The 17,129-nt window shown below is 55.1% G+C and overlaps 1 protein-coding gene across 1 annotated transcript; it reads left to right on the top strand.

The window, feature by feature from the left end:
- The first annotated feature begins 234 nt into the window (after positions 1-234).
- On the top strand, positions 235-13,831 carry CSRP1 (cysteine and glycine rich protein 1). Its single transcript, XM_026864535.1, has 7 exons — positions 235-240; positions 3,909-3,912; positions 6,181-6,299; positions 10,465-10,633; positions 11,023-11,149; positions 13,004-13,097; positions 13,403-13,831. The coding sequence occupies exons 3-7, from the start codon at positions 6,188-6,190 to the stop codon at positions 13,477-13,479; spliced, it is 579 nt and encodes a 192-aa protein (XP_026720336.1). The 5' UTR covers positions 235-240; positions 3,909-3,912; positions 6,181-6,187; the 3' UTR covers positions 13,480-13,831.
- The last annotated feature ends 3,298 nt before the right edge of the window (positions 13,832-17,129 follow it).

The raw sequence follows: 17,129 nt of genomic DNA, 5'->3' as shown, positions 1-17,129 counted from the left end.
GTGTGGGGCTGGGGGCTGGAACAGGGGCACAGCCCCCCCAGGTGCCCGCGGGGTGGGTGCGGGTGCGGTGGGGCCCACTGAGGCACGAAGCGGCCCGAGCATCCGTGCACATGGCGCCAGAGGCGGAAGCCAAAGCTCTTGCATCAGACCGGGTGAACTTTCCTAACCCGGCGGGGAGCGGGCACCGTGCTGCCCGGGCACTTCCCATCAGGACGCGTTAACCTTAACCCTCGGCCCGGCGTGTCTGTGCCCTTTCTGCAAAGGGAAACCTCAGGGTTGTGGGCTGGGGCTGGGCCGCGAGCCGAGTCCTTGCGCCCCGTCCCCTCGCCAGAACGTGGCCTCTGCTGTCGCTTGGCTTCGCAGCCGGAGTAAAGCTTAAACCCGGGGAGACGGGGCCAGCTCCAGCCTTTCTGCTGGCGCAGACTGATGTCTCCTTGTGAAGGCTCGCAGCGGTGAGGACCGGGCTGGGCGCACCCTGAGCTCAGCTTCAGGTGCCGCTTTCCAAACCTCAGAGCTGGCAGCAGGGCAGCGTGTCGCAGGGTTAATTAGCACTTGGCTAAAATACCGGATGCTGCCAGTATTAGATAGAGGGAGGGACGGACTGGGTGAGATGGGCTTGGGCCACTGCACCTCCTGGCTCTTTTGGTGGTGAGGCCGGAAAGGTGAGGTGGTGCCTGTGAGCACTCCCAGCCCTGGGGAGCACTTGCTGCTTCACAAGTAGCTCAATGCTTGGTGCCGTGGGACAGGCAGCATGGTGCCTTCCCCTTCCCGCGGGTCAGTGGGCACTGTCTGTCCAGCCTGGGGCTCGCAAACGGCCTCTCCTGTCTTCTCCTGGGTCAGGGCCCCTCTGGCCGGCATGTCAGTGCCTGCGCTTTGTCCCTGCAGTGGCTGAGCTTTTCTCCCTGCTCCTGGGAGGCAGCACAAAATGATGAGGACGTGACCGATCCGGGCAAATAAGGGCTTTGCAAAACCTACAGTGAGCTTGATCAGGTTACGGATTTTGATTCCCGCAGGAGTCGGTAGCTTTTCTTAGCATACCTGAAAATGCTTTTGGCTCTTGTTCTGTACAAAATTGGGATTTCTTTGGGGAGCCCAGTTGTGATAGGAAACTTTCAAGTTGCCTTTGTAACCAGAGCTTGGGAGCAGTCAACAGGCAAGGGTGGGGTGGTCTGCGGGCTTGTTGGGGCTGGTGGGTGCTTGCCCACAGCCACGTCTGGCAGACGGCTCAGCGCAGTGCTGGCCTCGTGCTGGCCCCTTCCCTGGCACCGTGAGCTGAAGGCTGCCTTAGCAGTGGCAGCAGAAGTAATGCCTGTGTTGGTTTGGGATCTGTAGAGTAGATAAGCTACGTTTGAGGATCACTCGACCTCAGATCCTCCCAACTTCCTCCCCTCCTCTCATGGCAAAGCCCTTGGAGATGTGTGATCTGATACAGCTGCATCTCCTGGGTCAGTTCTTTGATTTTTCCATGGTGACACCATGTCCCAGTGCTCACCAGCCTCAGGACTCCATTATCCTCTTGCTCACCATTTTCACATCACTGTATCACAAATGACCTTCATTTATCCTCAGTTACACTGTTGGCAGCCCAGAGTCTCCTCGCATCACTGCTTCACCCACCTGGTTACACAGCAGAGGAACAGTTCTAACTTGCCTCTTGTAGGGTTATTTCCACTTGTGTCCAGGTGATGTGGAAGCTGCTCTGTGACAGATGCTGTTTGTCTGGTGGTAATCAGACCTCAGGGCTTGGGGCTCCTACTGTGGTTTCCTCCCCTTTGACTTGTCCTTTTGCCAGGCCATGTGATAATCCTGCGTGAACTGCAGTGAACATCATTAGGAGTGAATTTTGTGCAGCACTGATGGTGCTTTTCTGCCATCCACTTGTATTAATGCTCTCACTGGAAAAAAGAAGAAAAAAAAGAATATTAAAAAAGAACGTTTTACATGGGCCAGCATGAGTCTCCTGTTGCTCAGTGATCTCCAAGTGATTACTCTGCAATTAATTACTGTAGGATTTTAGTAGAACATCTGGGCACGTATGTGTGAAAGGTTTTCCAGCTATTGCAGAAGCTTGAATGGTTGAGCTGACATCCTGGTGGCTGCAGGTAAAGATCACTGGAGGGTGTAGGGGGGAGAACCTGCAGTGCCCTGAGTGCTCCCGTAGGAGGGAAGCCGCAGTCAGATGGTGGCGGGTGCTGCTTCAGCTCTAGCAGTTGAAAACAAGCTGCTCTCAGGCAGGTAAAGCGGTGGTGGGAGATGAGCACACTGACCTTCCAACCCACTCTAAGGAGGGGGTGACCATGTGTTCCTGCTGCCTGAAGGCTTGGCTTCATCTGCTCTCTGCTTCCCCTTAGAGCCCAGGTTTAGATGACATCCCGAAGCACCAGAACATACTGGTTCCATACTGGTTTATGCCCGGTTGTTCAGACTGCCTCCCAAACTGGTGTGACACAAGCCCATCTGAAACATGGGTGGGCCTTTAGCTTTGACCCGGTGAACTGTACTGCTGCAGTCAGACATCAGACACTGAAATTAATCTCCAAAAAGTGTCAGGCTTGTGTGGTTCTGCACAAGCCTCTCTTGTGTCCATGCTTTACAGCAGTACAGCTGTTGATAAAAGAATGGTATCTTGGATTTTGAGGCCCCTTGCCTTATCCAGAGCAGATGTTGGACTGGCTCAGAGGCTGAGCCACGCTTGGCACGGAGGATGCCGTCTGTAGGGCTCTGGTTGTGTTTGCTGCGAAGCTGTGGTACATGAGATGTGGAGCTGCAGGAGGGAGGAAAATAATCTTGTTTTTTGGCAGCCCTGGGTGTCTCTCTTGCTTATGCTCAGTGAGGTTTTTGGCTGCAGGACAGTCACCTCCTGTTCCTCATTCTGCATGGGTCTAATAGTGATTTGGAGAAGTGTGACTGCGGTCACCAAGTACTGCAATTGGGCAGAATATGGTGCTCAGCTTCATGGTGCAACATACTCTGAAAAAAATGTTGAAAGAGTTGCAAACTCTCTGACATACTCTTAAAGTAGTCATTAATTAGGGAATTGGGATGACGGGTCTGTGTAGAGGGCTATTGTAAGGCTTCTGCTGCTGAGATGGATCGTGCAGGTCCCAGGCTCTGTGAGTGGAGTGCTCCTATTCTTTTTTTTCCTGCTAATACTGACCTGTAGCATAAACTGCTTTTTGTTCTCTCATGTGGCCTGCCAGGCCCTCAGCATGTGCCTGTGTATGTTGTTGACTAAGAGGGAATTCCCAGCAACTTAAATCTTATCTCAGCTTTTCCCTGTGCCCAGCTGTGAGCTATCACAAGGTATCCCCAGGAAAATCTCATTTTCATGGTCTCTCCCCCAAGAAAACCCAGGAGGTCTTGCTGGGATGTGGCTTTGCTGGGGCTGCATCTGTGCTTCTGGGGGCTTCATGGTGTGAGTTAACTGCTGAAAAATCAGTGACGTTGGTTAAACTGTGCGGAGGCACCTGCAACCTTCCCATAGTGGATGGAAGAAAATAAGCAGCAAAAGGGCTTGAACTGCTCTTGTGGCAAACACCAGATGAGCTTCACCCAGAAGCATCTTTTTCCCTCCTGTAGACTTACAGGCAGCTCAGCGGAAGGTGTTCCCACTGCCAATGTCTCGGTTTGAGCAGATGAACCCTGCTGTTTGGGACAGAGTCTCATCCTTTGCTGCCACTGTAAAGGGGGAAAAAAAGATGCATCATGGGGGCAAAGGGGAGCAGCTGGCTCCAAACGGTGCCAGGCAGTTTGTTCCTGAGCGTGCCTGCAGGTGCCCTGGCTGTGGAGTGAAGGCAGGGGGCTGCCAGCGTGAGGCTGCTCACCAAAATCAGGGCTGGTGAGTCCCGGAGCTGGGGTCTGCTGGCCGTCGCGTTTGGAAAGGGATGGGGGACCCTGAGACATTGTAGCCAGCGTTGTGTTATTCCTGACAAGGGGTCTGACACAGGTGGGCATGGGGGCAAAGGGGGCCTGTGGGCTCCCATGCCATGGAGGTGCGGGCGTCCCCACTGCCTGGGCTGGCAGGGGGATGCCGCTGGACATTTCTGCCCCCCAAGGAAACTCCTGAACCAGGTCGGGCTTTCCTCCTGGTGCAGGGGGGGAAAAACAGGCTCTGGAGAGAAACAGTTTGTGTCCTTTTAAGGCAATCCAAAGGCTGGGACTGGAACCATCAGGCGGGAGGGGAGGGATTTGGTACGGCTGCGCAGTGGTGGGAAGCCCAGGCTGCAGGGTGTTCAGAAAGGAGACTTCCCGCCTGGGCTGCTGCCATCACACCCCAGACACAGCTCCTGGGGACCCTGGAGCCAGCAGAGCCTCTCCAGCCCCCGCTCCCAGCACCCTCCCCAGCTCTGTCTGTCCCATGCTGAGACCCTCCGTGTGTCCAGGAGCGGAGCCTCTGCGCAGCCCTGCCAGCACGTCAGCCCTGACCCACGCCCTGCCTGCTATTATAACCAGGCTGAGATCAATTTCCCTTTTGTATTGCCTGACAAAATACCCTTACACAGGGAAAAGCTCAACTTTCCCATATCCTGGAAGGTACAGAGATCTCGCTGTGCCTGTGAGAAGAGGGTTTGCAGCATTTTGTCCTCCCTCATCTCTCCGTATGACATTCATACAGCCTCCAGTCCTGTTGTGTTTAGCATCCATCTCCCTGACTGCCTGCCAGGCAGGGCAGTGCCACCAACTCAGCCGTTGCGTGGGGGATTGGAGACACAGAGATGAGGCTTCAGCTGCCCAGTGTGACCCAGGGATGGGGAGCTGCTGCCAGGAGTGGGCTCACTCCCCCTGACAGACCCAGGTCCCCTTCCTCATAGCCATGCAGCGAGCCGAGGGAGGTGGCGAGATCCTGCACGTGCTGTGGGGTGGCACACAGTGTAGTGTGAAAGTGGTGTTTGGTTTTGGGGACCTTTAGCTGTTCAGGAGTTGGGAAGCACATGGCTGTGCCTGCAATGGTGAGGGTGACTTCTGTTGCTTGCCCACACATGAGAACAGAATGGAGAATTACAGGAGTGTTGGTGGAGAGAGGCCTCTGGAGACCTCCCAAGCGGCAGCTTGTGCCCATTGACCTTTCTTATATCATTGGGCACTGCCAAGAAATGTTTTGTTTTGTTGTCTTTGTAGCAACACTAGGTTGCTGTTAGATCTCTTGACTACGCTCAGCCTGCCTGCCTCTCTCAGAATCTCCTTGCTTGAATGTCATGAGGATTGTGTTGGCCTGGTCTTAAAGTATCGAAGCCTCTCTTGGGTTGGAGCTCTGCTACTTGTGTTAGCTGCTCACAGTATCTTGGGGTTATCTGCATATCTGCAGATCAAGGGGCCTCTTAATCATGTCTCATCAGATACATTTCAGGAAAAGAGGAGAGAGAAATAGAAGCATTTATACCCTGCCAAGGAGCTTCATGGTAGCTTAAGTTGGAGCCTGTGTTCCTGGGGCTGCTGATTTCCCAGACTCCGTGGCTGTACCTGCAGTCCTGGAGGGGACTGAGAAGCCTCAAGTATGGGGGGAACCTGTGAGCAGTTGGCCAGGCAAGGCACACACTAATGATGCTGTGGGGGACACAAGGCTGCTGTTTGATGGTATCAGGGGCCAACTCCTGACCTTTGGGCAACCCTGTTTATACTCCTGCCCTGTGGTGGCAGAAATGGGAGAGATGTTTGTGGAGGATAAGCTTGAACTGTTTCCAGACAGCCTGTGCCCTCTCCAGCATCCAGGATCATTCACCCTGGCCATGCATTGCCTTGTCGAGGGGTAATAGCAGGACTGTGATCTAATGAGGTGACGGGGCTGTGGGTACCTCCATAAGCACCATCTCCCATCATTGTCCCACTTCCTCCCTTTTCCTGGCACAGAAAGGAGCTGTGAGGTGCCATGGCTTCCAGGACAGGGGCATTTCTGCTGCTCCTGGCTGGTAGGACCACTGGTCCCCAGGAGGCAGCTGATACTGCTGGGTGCTGTAACGATGGGTCCCGTGGGCATCCTGAGTTCTGCTAATTACCATCCCTGTGAAGCTGTGCAGACAGCAAACATCCATGGGTGGTCTCTGCGTGCGCAGATGTGGAACAGTTGCCGGAGCACGGCTGGTGGGTGCCCACTCTGGCCACCTTGCTCTGCCCTGTCCCTGCCTCCTGCCTGGCCAGCGTCCTGCCTGACCTCCCCTGACACTGTTTCTGCCTGTGCTTTTTCTGCAGGATGCCAAACTGGGGAGGAGGAAAGAAGTGTGGTGTCTGCCAGAAGGCAGTGTACTTTGCTGAGGAGGTGCAATGTGAAGGCAGCAGCTTCCACAAGTCCTGCTTCTTGTGCAGTGAGTACCAGCCCTTCCCTTCCCTCGCCCCTCCCGTCCCACTTCCTGGCTCTCGCCGGCTGGGTGCCCCGTCATGTCCTGTTTATGGGCTGTGTAAACGCTCCTTAGGATTCCTTTACAAACAGCCCGGCTGTGGGAGCCATGTGGCAGTTTTTCTCTTTTTCTCCAGACTTTAAACTTAGATCTGCTAAAGGAACACAAATCCCAGGACACCAGAGGCTCTCCAAGCTGTCAGGGCTGACCTCAGCCAGCACCCACACAAAGATTTGGTCTGTGCCTACACCAGGGAAAGGCTGAGTCCTCTAGACTATCTCCAGATGTTCATGATTGGAGCATGGGACAGGGACTCTCCAAAGGGTGATGGCAGGAGGTGGCACATTCCGTGCAATGCTCTGAGGTGATGTTAACTTTAGTCTTCTAAGTGGCTTTGCCACAACTAAAAAGGTGGTGATGGGGCTTGGAAACTGGCATGGGATCTGCTGCTGTGTCCCAGGAGATGATGGCAAGAAGATGTGGTCCTGTCCTGGCCCTTCTGCTGGTGGAAGGCCTACTGTGAAGTGCTAAAGCATCACCTCCAGCCTGCCTGAAAATCTGCTATTGTGGAGCGAGTTTCTGTTGCATGTTTGGACCCAAGTGTTGCCTCCAGGGAAGGGCAGCAGAACAGGATCTGGCTGTGGGTTAACTCAGTGCAGAGATCCTTCCTCTACCTGCTCTGCAGGATCCTACAAGTACTCTTGGGTTCATGCTGCAGGTCCCAGACACCCTTCCCTTCCCTTTGGGGATACCAGGGCAGCAGTGCAGCAACAGGTGAGTAGTTGTTACAGTGCTGAGAGCGGCTCCTTAAACCTGGGGCATCCACCTCCAGGGGGACTGCAGAACCTTTGAATAAAAGATGACCACTGTCCTCAGCCAGTGTTTTACCAGATTTCTGTCCCCTGCCCTTGAAGACGATCACATAACAGACCTAGTGATTCCCATGTGCTAACAGGCACATGCACATTGCCTATGTCTGCTGGTGGCCCATCAAGACACTGCACGTGACATGGAGCAGCAGGAGAAGTGCATCCTCAGAGCAGGGCCCCACTGAGGTTTAACAGTTTCTCAGCTGATCCCTGGACCCTGTTCCCAGTCTCACCCTCCCGTTGCAGCCTGGAGCAGAGATGTGATCTTTTCTATACGGTCAGGGTCTATAAACAGGCAAGCAGCTAGGACTGATATCAGTAGACCTATTCCAGCAGGGAAATACCAGTGTCCTCGTGGGGCTGATCCTTGCCGTGCTCCTTTGTCCGCCTGGCTTGGATACTGGATACTGCTTGGCCAGCCTGCCTGGGATGTGGCACGCACGGACGGATGAGGACATGAGAGAGGCTGTTGCTGCATCTCTGCTCCCTGTGCAGCACCAAGAGTGGCCAGCATGGCTGGTAGCTCTTGTATGTGGGAGTTCCCAGGCTGGAAGCCTTGTTTTAGCTCCAGACCACGAAGAAGGAGAGTTGTGGAGAGTCTTTCCCCAGGCGGGGAGGGCGATGGCAGGCTGTGTCCTTACTGCGGCTGCTCTCTGTAGCAGGAAATCGTGTTTCTTCTGCAGCCTCAGATAAAGAGGGTGAGGAATGTTACCCTCATCTCCCCACCACCACTGGCTTTTACCTCTGTATCAATGGAGGACCTCAGCGTGGGGACAAAGATCTCCTTGCACTGTGTCTGCCCTTTCCTGCAGCCCCTCTGCATGCAGCTGGATTGCTAGGGAAAGCTTCTGCTGCATGATGCTGGCACCCAGAGCACAGGGTGGGCCTCCAGGTGCCATGAAATCAGGCAAAAGGCATTGCTTTGAGGAGGGAATACACGGCCAGAGTGGGAAGGAAAGTCATCCTGTGTCTGCTCATGGAAGCAAGTCACCAGGGAGTGGTCCTGAGCCGACTGCAGTCAGGGCTCCTGTCCCTGTGCTCTGCAGACGTATGTAATCACAATCCACGTGTACCCCAGCGGTTCTGCCCTCCCCAGCTGCGGGGTCCCCAGTTTAGGCCATGGCTTGCATGCCAGCCCACAGTGCTGCCTGCTGCTCCCAGTCTGGTGCCACAGGCTGTGAGTGAAGCTGCGTTCCCAGCCTGCTCCCCAGTGCTGCAGTTGGGCCTCATCAGGGACTTGAGGTCATTATCTTTAGCGGAGAAAAACAAATACTTTGACCTGATCTGCCAAAAAAATAATCAAAAAGGAGCCAAACCTACCACAGTGCATTAGATCGGCTTGGGGAGTGACTTGGTGATTGACTCAGTGGCATCGATCCAACTGAGTCAATAGTACATGGCAGAAATGTAATGTAATGAGACCGTTTGGCCTCTGAAAGTAGCAGCAGCTCTTGCCTAATTGTTTTGTGGAGCAGCTCTGCTGCGTTTAGAAAAACAAAGGGTCCTTAACTCAATGAGTGTGGCACGATGGAATTTCTGCAATGTAGAAACCCAGGAGCTGGGGGTTGATTTCTAGGAAGCAGACCAGGAAAGAATTTTTCTGCTGCTTCTCAAAGCAGTCTCCGGCTAGTACAGATGAGGGACTGTGAAAGCTTAGGTTAGAGCTTTAAATCCATCCAGCACAGTGGGAGAGGACAGATGCCTCTAAGATCGTTCACTCCCACCCCTAGGACAAAGCTCTTTAAATGTGCCCAAATTCCCCTCCTGGAGGGTCTGTCTGAAAGCAGTGTTGCTCCTGGGGAGCTCCAGGGTAATGCAGAGAGAACTCCAGCACCAGCCCACGAGCCTGGCAGCTGTGGGACGGGTTAACCGGAGCTGACTTTTCTCAACAGGGATGTGTGCTCCATGCCCAGCTCCTGCCGTGGGGGGATGGAGGAGCCTGTAGCCAGGAGAGGACCCTGTCAGATCCTCCTTAGATGGCAGGAGACGTTTCCCTTTCCATGTCCTCCTCCCAGCAGCAGCACACGGGGTTCTCCGTGGCCCCAGAGGAGAAGCACCATATTTAGTAATTGGGCCGAGGAAGATTGCCTCTCGCCCCCGTGGTTTGTGCTCTCTGCTGTGTTTGCATTCCTGTGATATTGGTAAAGGCCAAGAAACTTTTCTGCTGGTGAAGAGGCCAACGGGCTGCTGGGAGCCTCAACATTTAAGGCATGTAAGCGGGATGGGGAAGGGCTGTGTCGCAGCTGTAACAGGATCTGTTTCAGGGCTGGCTGCCAGTGCTGTGGACTCTGCCCCAGGCATCTGGATCCTGCACTGGGTCAGGTAAACACTGGAGATCACTGAGAGCCTGTCTGGGTGCTGCTCGCCTCCCGCTCCGGCTTGCTGGGCGGCGTGTTCCGGGAAGGGTTTGGAAGCTGACATGGAGGCTGAGATCAGAGCTGGGACAGGAGTCAGGAAAACCTAAAGATTGGGAGAAAAGTCTGTGTGGCCTGAGCCCCAACACCAAGCTCAAGCTCTGCGTGGGCTCAGCTGGGACCCCAAGCCTGGCTGCTGTTTCTTCCTGTCCCTTCTTACATCCCATATTAATCTGATCCCCAAGGCTTGAAGACCGGCTGAGTGAGTGTTCCTCACCTGAGACCACCCTGTGCGCACACCCTAATCGTGGCACTGACCCAGGGTGACACGTTCATGTGAACTCTTCACCATGTTCTTGGGGTCTAGAGAGGCAACTGTGCATAGCGTAATGTGTCAGAGAACTGACTGTGTCAGCCGTGGTGATGGCTGCAGGTCTGCTTTTAGTCTGAACACAAGGAAAAATAGATTTGCTTACATTATTTTCTCCCCGAGTGCCTATTGCTTTGTATTTGGAGTGGACCAGGAATGTGGCAGAGCTGCAGCTGCAGTGGGGCAGGGTTGTCCATCCCTGTGCTCATGAATCCTGCAGTGATTTGTAGGGAAATTTCCACCCCCGCTGGTTTAAGTGCATCTCCAGGATACCAGCAGCAAGAGGGTTAACAGAGCTTTTTCTTAGTATCAACCTTGTAGCTTTGGTGGTTGCTTCCTTTTAAAGCCAGACAATGTTCTTGTTTCGATCCTTATCTCTGGCTGTTTTGCATGCACTCAGTTTAACAAGGATCTTGTCTAGGGTTTCCTTACTCCTTGAAAGCTGAGCTGTGCCATCCCTTGTGAGGACTTGTTTACTCCGGCTAATTAGTGAGCTTTGGATGAGCAGGCTAATGGCACGGCCCTCCCCTCTTTTCTAGTGGTCTGTAAGAAGAACCTGGACAGCACCACTGTTGCTGTGCATGGAGAGGAGATCTACTGCAAGTCCTGCTACGGCAAGAAGTACGGTCCCAAGGGCTATGGATACGGGCAGGGAGCAGGGACCCTGAGCACTGACAAGGGAGAGTCTCTGGGAATCAAATATGAAGAGTGAGTTTAAGTTTTGTTTTTGAAACTGGGGCTATTGTGGGCATCTTCTGTCTGTTTGTGATGCTTAGCCGTGTGGCCTGTGCTGAATTTCCAGCAGTATCTAATCTGGAGAGTGCTGTGGCCTGCCCTGCCTTTCTGCTCCTCGGGGGAAACCCGCTGAACCGTACTTGTGGGGTGGGATGGGGCTTGACGAGACATGTCCCTGTTGCCTCAGCATGCTGCCCATCCCCTCCGAGCACACAGCTGTGAGGCTGGAGTTTCCATGGGGCTCAACACACAGCCTAAAGCTCCAGGCCCTTCAAAACTGGATTGGGATTTGTGATCCCGTAGCTTTTCCCTCCTCTGTCTTGCTTGTGCAGCCCTGATCATGAACTCCCTCCCATCCACAGGGGCCAGCCCCACCGACCCACCAACCCTAACGCTTCCAGAATGGCCCAGAAGGTCGGAGGTGCTGATGGGTGCCCTCGCTGTGGGCAGGCAGTGTATGCAGCTGAGAAGGTGATTGGAGCTGGAAAGGTAAGAAGTGGGATGGAGTGGATGGGGCACACACATGCCACAGGTCGCTGTATGGTAGGGAGGCCTTCACAGAAGGTCTTGACCTGACCCACAGGCTGCTGCAGGCTGGGCTGCCAGCACCTCCGCCTGGGCTTGGGGTCTGGTGGTCATGTTCACCTGGAAGCCTGGCACCAAAAAGAGATCTTGGCATGTCTGGAAACCACATTCTCCAGGCTGCATCGCTCTTACAGACTTGTAAATGGAAGAGAAGTTAATTTTACACTAAATATTCGGAGCACTGCTCAGCAGAGGTCACAGTGGACATCCCTGCTGCTAAATGTGTTGGGAGGATGAGCAGTGGCATGGACCATGGCCACTGCTACCACTAACTGAACAAATGCAGTGTCTAGTGAGTCTTCTCCACCCTCTGCCAAGGACTGGAGTGCCACAGCCCAAATTCGGGGCAGGGAATGAATTCCAGTGGTCAGCGCTGCCCATAGGCAGGGCAAGGTGGTTGGAGGCGGGCATGGGCTCGGTGCATCTCCCTTGGGCTGCTCTGCTGGTGGACTGGGTCTTGATCGGGGTCAGACGTAAAGCAACAAGGGAACAGCCCTGCTACTTCCTAGGTCAAGTTCATCAGTTCACCACAGTCCTTTGCATCCCGAGCTGTGGGCTCATCCTAGCCCAGCTCTGGGAAGCCCTCTGTAAGGCATGGGGACACTGTCTGCTCTGTCAGCCCGGGGAGCCCAGGGGAGGTCCCTGCCCTGGAGCACCCTCTGAGGGCAGGTACATAGGCAGAGCTTGCTCTGCCTTGGCAGCTTTGTGCCTCAGGGGACAGGACAGCCATGCTGGGAAAGTCTCACTGCCTGACTGGTGATACTGGGTCACTCACTGACCCCCGTCATGCTCTGTCCTCCCTGGGGTTTCTGTGTTTGTCCTCTGTCCCCAGAGCAAGGAAAGAAGGCATCTAGTCAACAGAAAGGGCCTCCCAGCATCGTCATACCCTAGCTGGCAGTGCAGGTATTTGTGAGGGACATGTTGAGGGTCAGCCCTGGGTCAGAAGCCAAATTTACCCTTAAATCATGACCCGGGCTGCCTGGTAGGCTTCCGGCCTCAATGTTTAAGGGGAACCAAAGCTGGCAAGCAATTACCCTCACACAAACCCGGGGAGGATTCCAGAGCATGTATTTCATGTACTAATGTTTGCTGGATGACTCCATCTGCTACCTCCTCCTCCAGCCCCCTAATTTCGCATTTTCTTCCAAAAAAGGTTTCATGTTTTCCAAAGTGTTTATTTAAATTCCTCCATGAGCAGCTCTGGCTACTCTAGGTCTGCTGGAAGGCTGTGAGCTCATTTATCCCCAGAGGACTGGTGGAGCTGTGGGGGGGGTGTTATTTTTAAGCACTGGCTGATTTCTGCATTCTTAGTATCTGTTTGCTGCCTTCCTTGGAGCTGTAGTTGTATAAGGGCAGGTGTCCCAACCCTGCTGACACCCCCCCCAAGCACTGGATCTCAGCTGGATAACTCAGGGGATTTATCATGCTGCTCAAGAGAAAACAATCCCCAAAGAAGGGGGTGACTGATCCTTAAAAATGGTTTTACACAGTATCGTACAGATTACTTCTGCAAGTGGGGGTGAAAGCTCTCTGAAACCAAATCAACATGGGAGCAGTGACCACACCTGATGTTTCCTCTCTGTATCTTTCCCCCGGGGCTGGGAGCACGACTCTTTCCAAAGAAAATCTTTCATCTCATTCCCACCTCTTTGCCAACCACTTTGGGTCAGAAACAGAAAAGTGACCCTGTTTGGTAGCCAAAGCATTGCTGCCTTGTCCCCGGGTGTTGTCTGACTGGGCTCTGCTCCTGTCCTGCAGTCCTGGCACAAGTCCTGCTTCCGCTGTGCCAAGTGTGGCAAAAGCCTGGAGTCCACCACCCTGGCAGACAAAGATGGGGAGATCTACTGCAAAGGTGAGTGCTGCCCTCCCGCTGGCTGGTCCTGGATTCCGAAGGGTGGAGGCAGGGGGTGAAAACCCCTGTGCAGGGAACCAGGATGGGACTGGGGTGTGGGGAGGTGGTGGCCCCAGCAGCTGCATATGGGGACTGGATGTGCTGCCTGGCCTAGAGCCGGGGCTTCCCGCTGTGTCTGGGGCCTCTCTGTCTGCCCAACAAATATGGCAAACCCTGTCCTGTTTAGGCAGTGCCTGCTTTGAGAGGAGGACCTGCTCGTGCTCAGCCACTGGCCTGACCTGTCTCTCCCTTCCCGTCCTCTGCAGGTTGCTACGCCAAGAACTTTGGTCCCAAGGGCTTTGGCTTTGGGCAAGGTGCCGGTGCACTCGTCCACTCGCAGTGAGGCACCAGGAGCCGGGCTCTACTTGCCCAGGGCTTGTCTATACCAGCCTGTGCTGCCCAACCCTTCCTACACCCGCAGTGAGCATCTTCACCATCATCAGTAACCACCTGCTGCTTCACAGCATGAGCCCCTTCCTCCCTGCCCTGACCCAGCACACCCCAAAGCCAGGGGACTCCCAACATCGTCCCCATCAGGTCCTGCTGGTGCGGTGCTGGGGGGGGAGACAGCTCACACACACCCACAGCGAGGCCCCTGTGCCCGAAACGTTCTGCTCCGCGTTGCCCATCCCGCCGGGATGGGTGCTCAGCTGTGCCGTGCCACCGAGCAAGCAATAAACATCAAAGCTGACCCACGCCTGGCCTCGCTGGAGTTTATTGCCCTTGTGGGGCTGAGGAGGTGCACTGTGTGACCAGAGCTGGAGGTCAGGACGTAGAGGAAGGATGGGAGATGTTTGCAGTAGTGGCTTGCAATTAAAGCACGAAGGCAGAAGCTGTTCTGTGCCATTTGACGTGGCTCCGCTGTGGCCGGCTGAGCTCTGTGGGTCGGCTGGGACAGGCTCTCCCCCTGCTCCCGCGGTGAAGAACCGTTTCAAAAGCAGCGGTTGATGCTGGGAGGCCCCGGACAGACCTTCTTGGGTGTGTTGGTAGCACAACGTGTGCACACCCTATCGAAACCCCTATCAGTGCTTTTAGTGGCACCTCTCCAAACAGGCGTGCCCAGCAGTGCTGAATAATTAACAACTTTTCACCTACTCCCTGGATTTTTAGCAGCACTGTGGATCATTAAGCTCTCAGTTTGGCAGCTTCCCAGATTTAATTCATTTTCAGCAGAACTCTTTACTTTCTCTGATTCTTTCTTTTGACTGGTGTGGCATACCCACAAGATCAGCCTTGCTGCAGCTTAGAGTTATGAACTCCACAGGGAACTTAGTTTTGCTTTTTTTTTTTAAGTTATAAACATTGTGGTTGAGTAAATGAGATGGGTAGTGTTTTGAGAAGTACAACAGAGGCAGAAATGCTTTTATGGGGGAGGACTTGGGCTCCTTTATCAACTTAAGCACTTTCTGCTGTTCATCCCACCCTCGGTTTTTACATGATGTTTTTGAAGCTGAGATGGGGAATAAGCTCTTTAAAAATCTCAAAAAGTCCCACCCCCCCTCAGGTTTTCTAGCCTGGGACTCAAATTCTAGCTGGTCCCATTGCTCTGGGGTGTGTGGCTGGGGTTGGGTGAGGCAATAGCAGATGGCACTTGTGCGTGGAGCAGACGGCCCGGGTTCAGGGATGCGGTAGTGGGCCGGGACCTGTAGCAAGGGGGCCCACATACCGCCCTCGGTGTGGAGACCGAAACCTGGCTCCCTCCTTTGGCAGGGGGGGGGGGGGAGTTAGAAAGCTGCCGCTTTCTCCATGAGTGCACAGTGGATGCTGCGCTGCTGCGGCAGTTCAGCTGGATGTGCCCCAGGCAGGGATTGTGCCAGAGCAATGCTCTTTAGTCAGTAAAGCTAGAAATAGTCTCCTCTTCTTGTAGTTGCAGAGGTTGTGTCGGAGAGAGGGGAGGTACTGGCATATCCCATGTGATGGACACTGTAGAGGCTGTTTGCTCCTGGAGGCCTGGTCAGAGCCAGGAGAAAATGCTGGATTCGGGTTTCATGGGGTCACAGCTGTAGGGTGGAAGGGCCCTGCAGAGGTCTCAAGTCCAACCTCCTGCTTAAGGCAGGGCTATCTCCAAAGGTCAGGTTGATCAGAGCCCCTGGCATCCAGTCAGGTTTGGAAACCCTCCAAGGATGGGGATCCCACCACTATGGGTCTTCTCACAGCGTTGCACCATACACTCAGAGAACGTTATTTTCCTAATGTGCATCAGAGTTTCCCTTGTGGCACCTGTGCCCATTGTCTCTCGTCCTTTCGCCATGCAGTGCTGTGTCTCCCTTCTCCACAGCCTTTCTCTAGGTAGTGGAAAACAAGTTTGGTCTCCCTGAGCCCTCTCTTCTCCAGGATTTCTGCTGAGCTTTCAGCCCCAGTGGTCCTAGGTGACAGCATGGACAGTGTGCTGGGACAGGGACCGTGCAGTGGGTGCTGCACACCTGCTGAAGTTGCACCGTTCACCTGAGAATGGCTCAGGGAGTGACAGAGACCAACATCCACAGCGTGAGCCCATGGGGACACCAGGACAGGCCCCCCTGGGGCTGGGCATCCAGACGGAGGGCACGAGGGGGGCTGGGGGAGGCAAGGGGGCAAGGCCCAGGAGAAGCAGGGGGGGATTAGAGGTGCTTTTTGGGCATCTCCTGCCTGAACTGCAGTGGGGCAGTGGTGACCATCTGCTACCCTCTGCTGGTTACTCTCCCTGTGCACGGCACAGCCCGGTGCCGGTCAGCTGGACGTGTCTGGACACCTGCACCAAGTGTTGTCCAACTCCCTTTAGAGGCAGCAGAGCCGCACTGCACCCAGCAGCACCCAGCCCTCCCTGCTGCTGCGTGGGCGACTGCTGGAAAAGGGGCTGTGGGACCCAAACCTCCCTCTGAAGAGATGAACTACTGTTAGCTGGGGGCTGGTGGTGGTGGTACTGCTCTGAGGGGTTGCATTGGAGCCCTCTGAGCCTCACGGCCAGTGGTACTGGGGGGGTCTTGTGGCAGGGGATGCTCCACCGCCACTGCCCCGTCCTGGCCGTGAGTGTTTTGTGGGAACGTCACTCCCGTGGGTACTGACCCAGCCTGGGGCAGGACTTACTTCCCCCCAGCTGAGCCCTGGCAGCCCCCGTTACCTGCTGGTAAGGGCTCTGTGTGGATGCGATATTAACAGGGCCCGCAGCCAGCCCACAGCAAAGGCTTTTTCTTGCCAGCAGCCTGAGCAGTGAGTCCTGTTGGGTTTGCTGGAGGGCAGGAGCTGCAGCGTCGGCCTCCCGGGCAGCCTGGCAGGACCAGCCTCCTGCCCTGCGGGTCTGGGCACGGACAGCCAGGGAGAGAGGAACGGAGAAAGACTTTGTCAAAGGTCCTTTACATCCACGGCTGCAGGAGAATGACCTTCCCTGAGTGCCTGGAGCTGGAGAGGCAGTGAGCAGCGGAGCTGGGTCTTGGTGGAGGCGGTGGTTTGGCAGCCCTTGGCTCTCCTCAGGGTGGTGAGGAAAGAGACTGGGCTGGCTGGTGAACCAAAAGTGCCCACAGACATCCCAGCTCGCCAGAGCAGAGCCGGGAGTGACAGGCCTGAAACTACCCCCCTCCCAAATTTCCAGGGCTCAGCAACCCTGGAGCTGAGCTTTACCTGCGTGTGGCAAACAGCCTGGGATGGTCCTTATCGGGTGTGTTGGGTGGGAACCCACACATCTGCTCTGCTCCTCCTAAAAGCTCTGGGGTGCTGGGGGTGATCTCTGGGCCCCCCCAGCTGTGCCTGGCCCCGCACTCCGGCTGTGGGGGTGGCGAGGGCCGCAGGGGAGCCGGGGCCGCCTGACGTCAGGAAACCGGGTCTGCTGGGACAGCCGGGACCTCTGCCAGGGTGGCGAGGTTGGCCCCGGGGAGCACGAACCAGTTCCTGGCTCCGGCTGCCGCTGCCCTGCCCTCTTAATGAGGGATAATTAGATGCATCTCATCAGCGCTGCAGACTTGCCCCCCAGCCATGCCGGCTGCAGGCGATGCCCCCGGCAGGGACTGGGGCTGTCTC

The sequence above is a fragment of the Athene cunicularia genome (assembly GCF_003259725.1).
Source record: "Athene cunicularia isolate RWA chromosome 26 unlocalized genomic scaffold, athCun1 chr26_part2, whole genome shotgun sequence".
Taxonomy (NCBI): domain Eukaryota; kingdom Metazoa; phylum Chordata; class Aves; order Strigiformes; family Strigidae; genus Athene; species Athene cunicularia.
The sequence above is the reverse complement of the archived record's forward strand: the minus strand, read 5'-3'. Positions and strand labels throughout refer to the sequence as shown.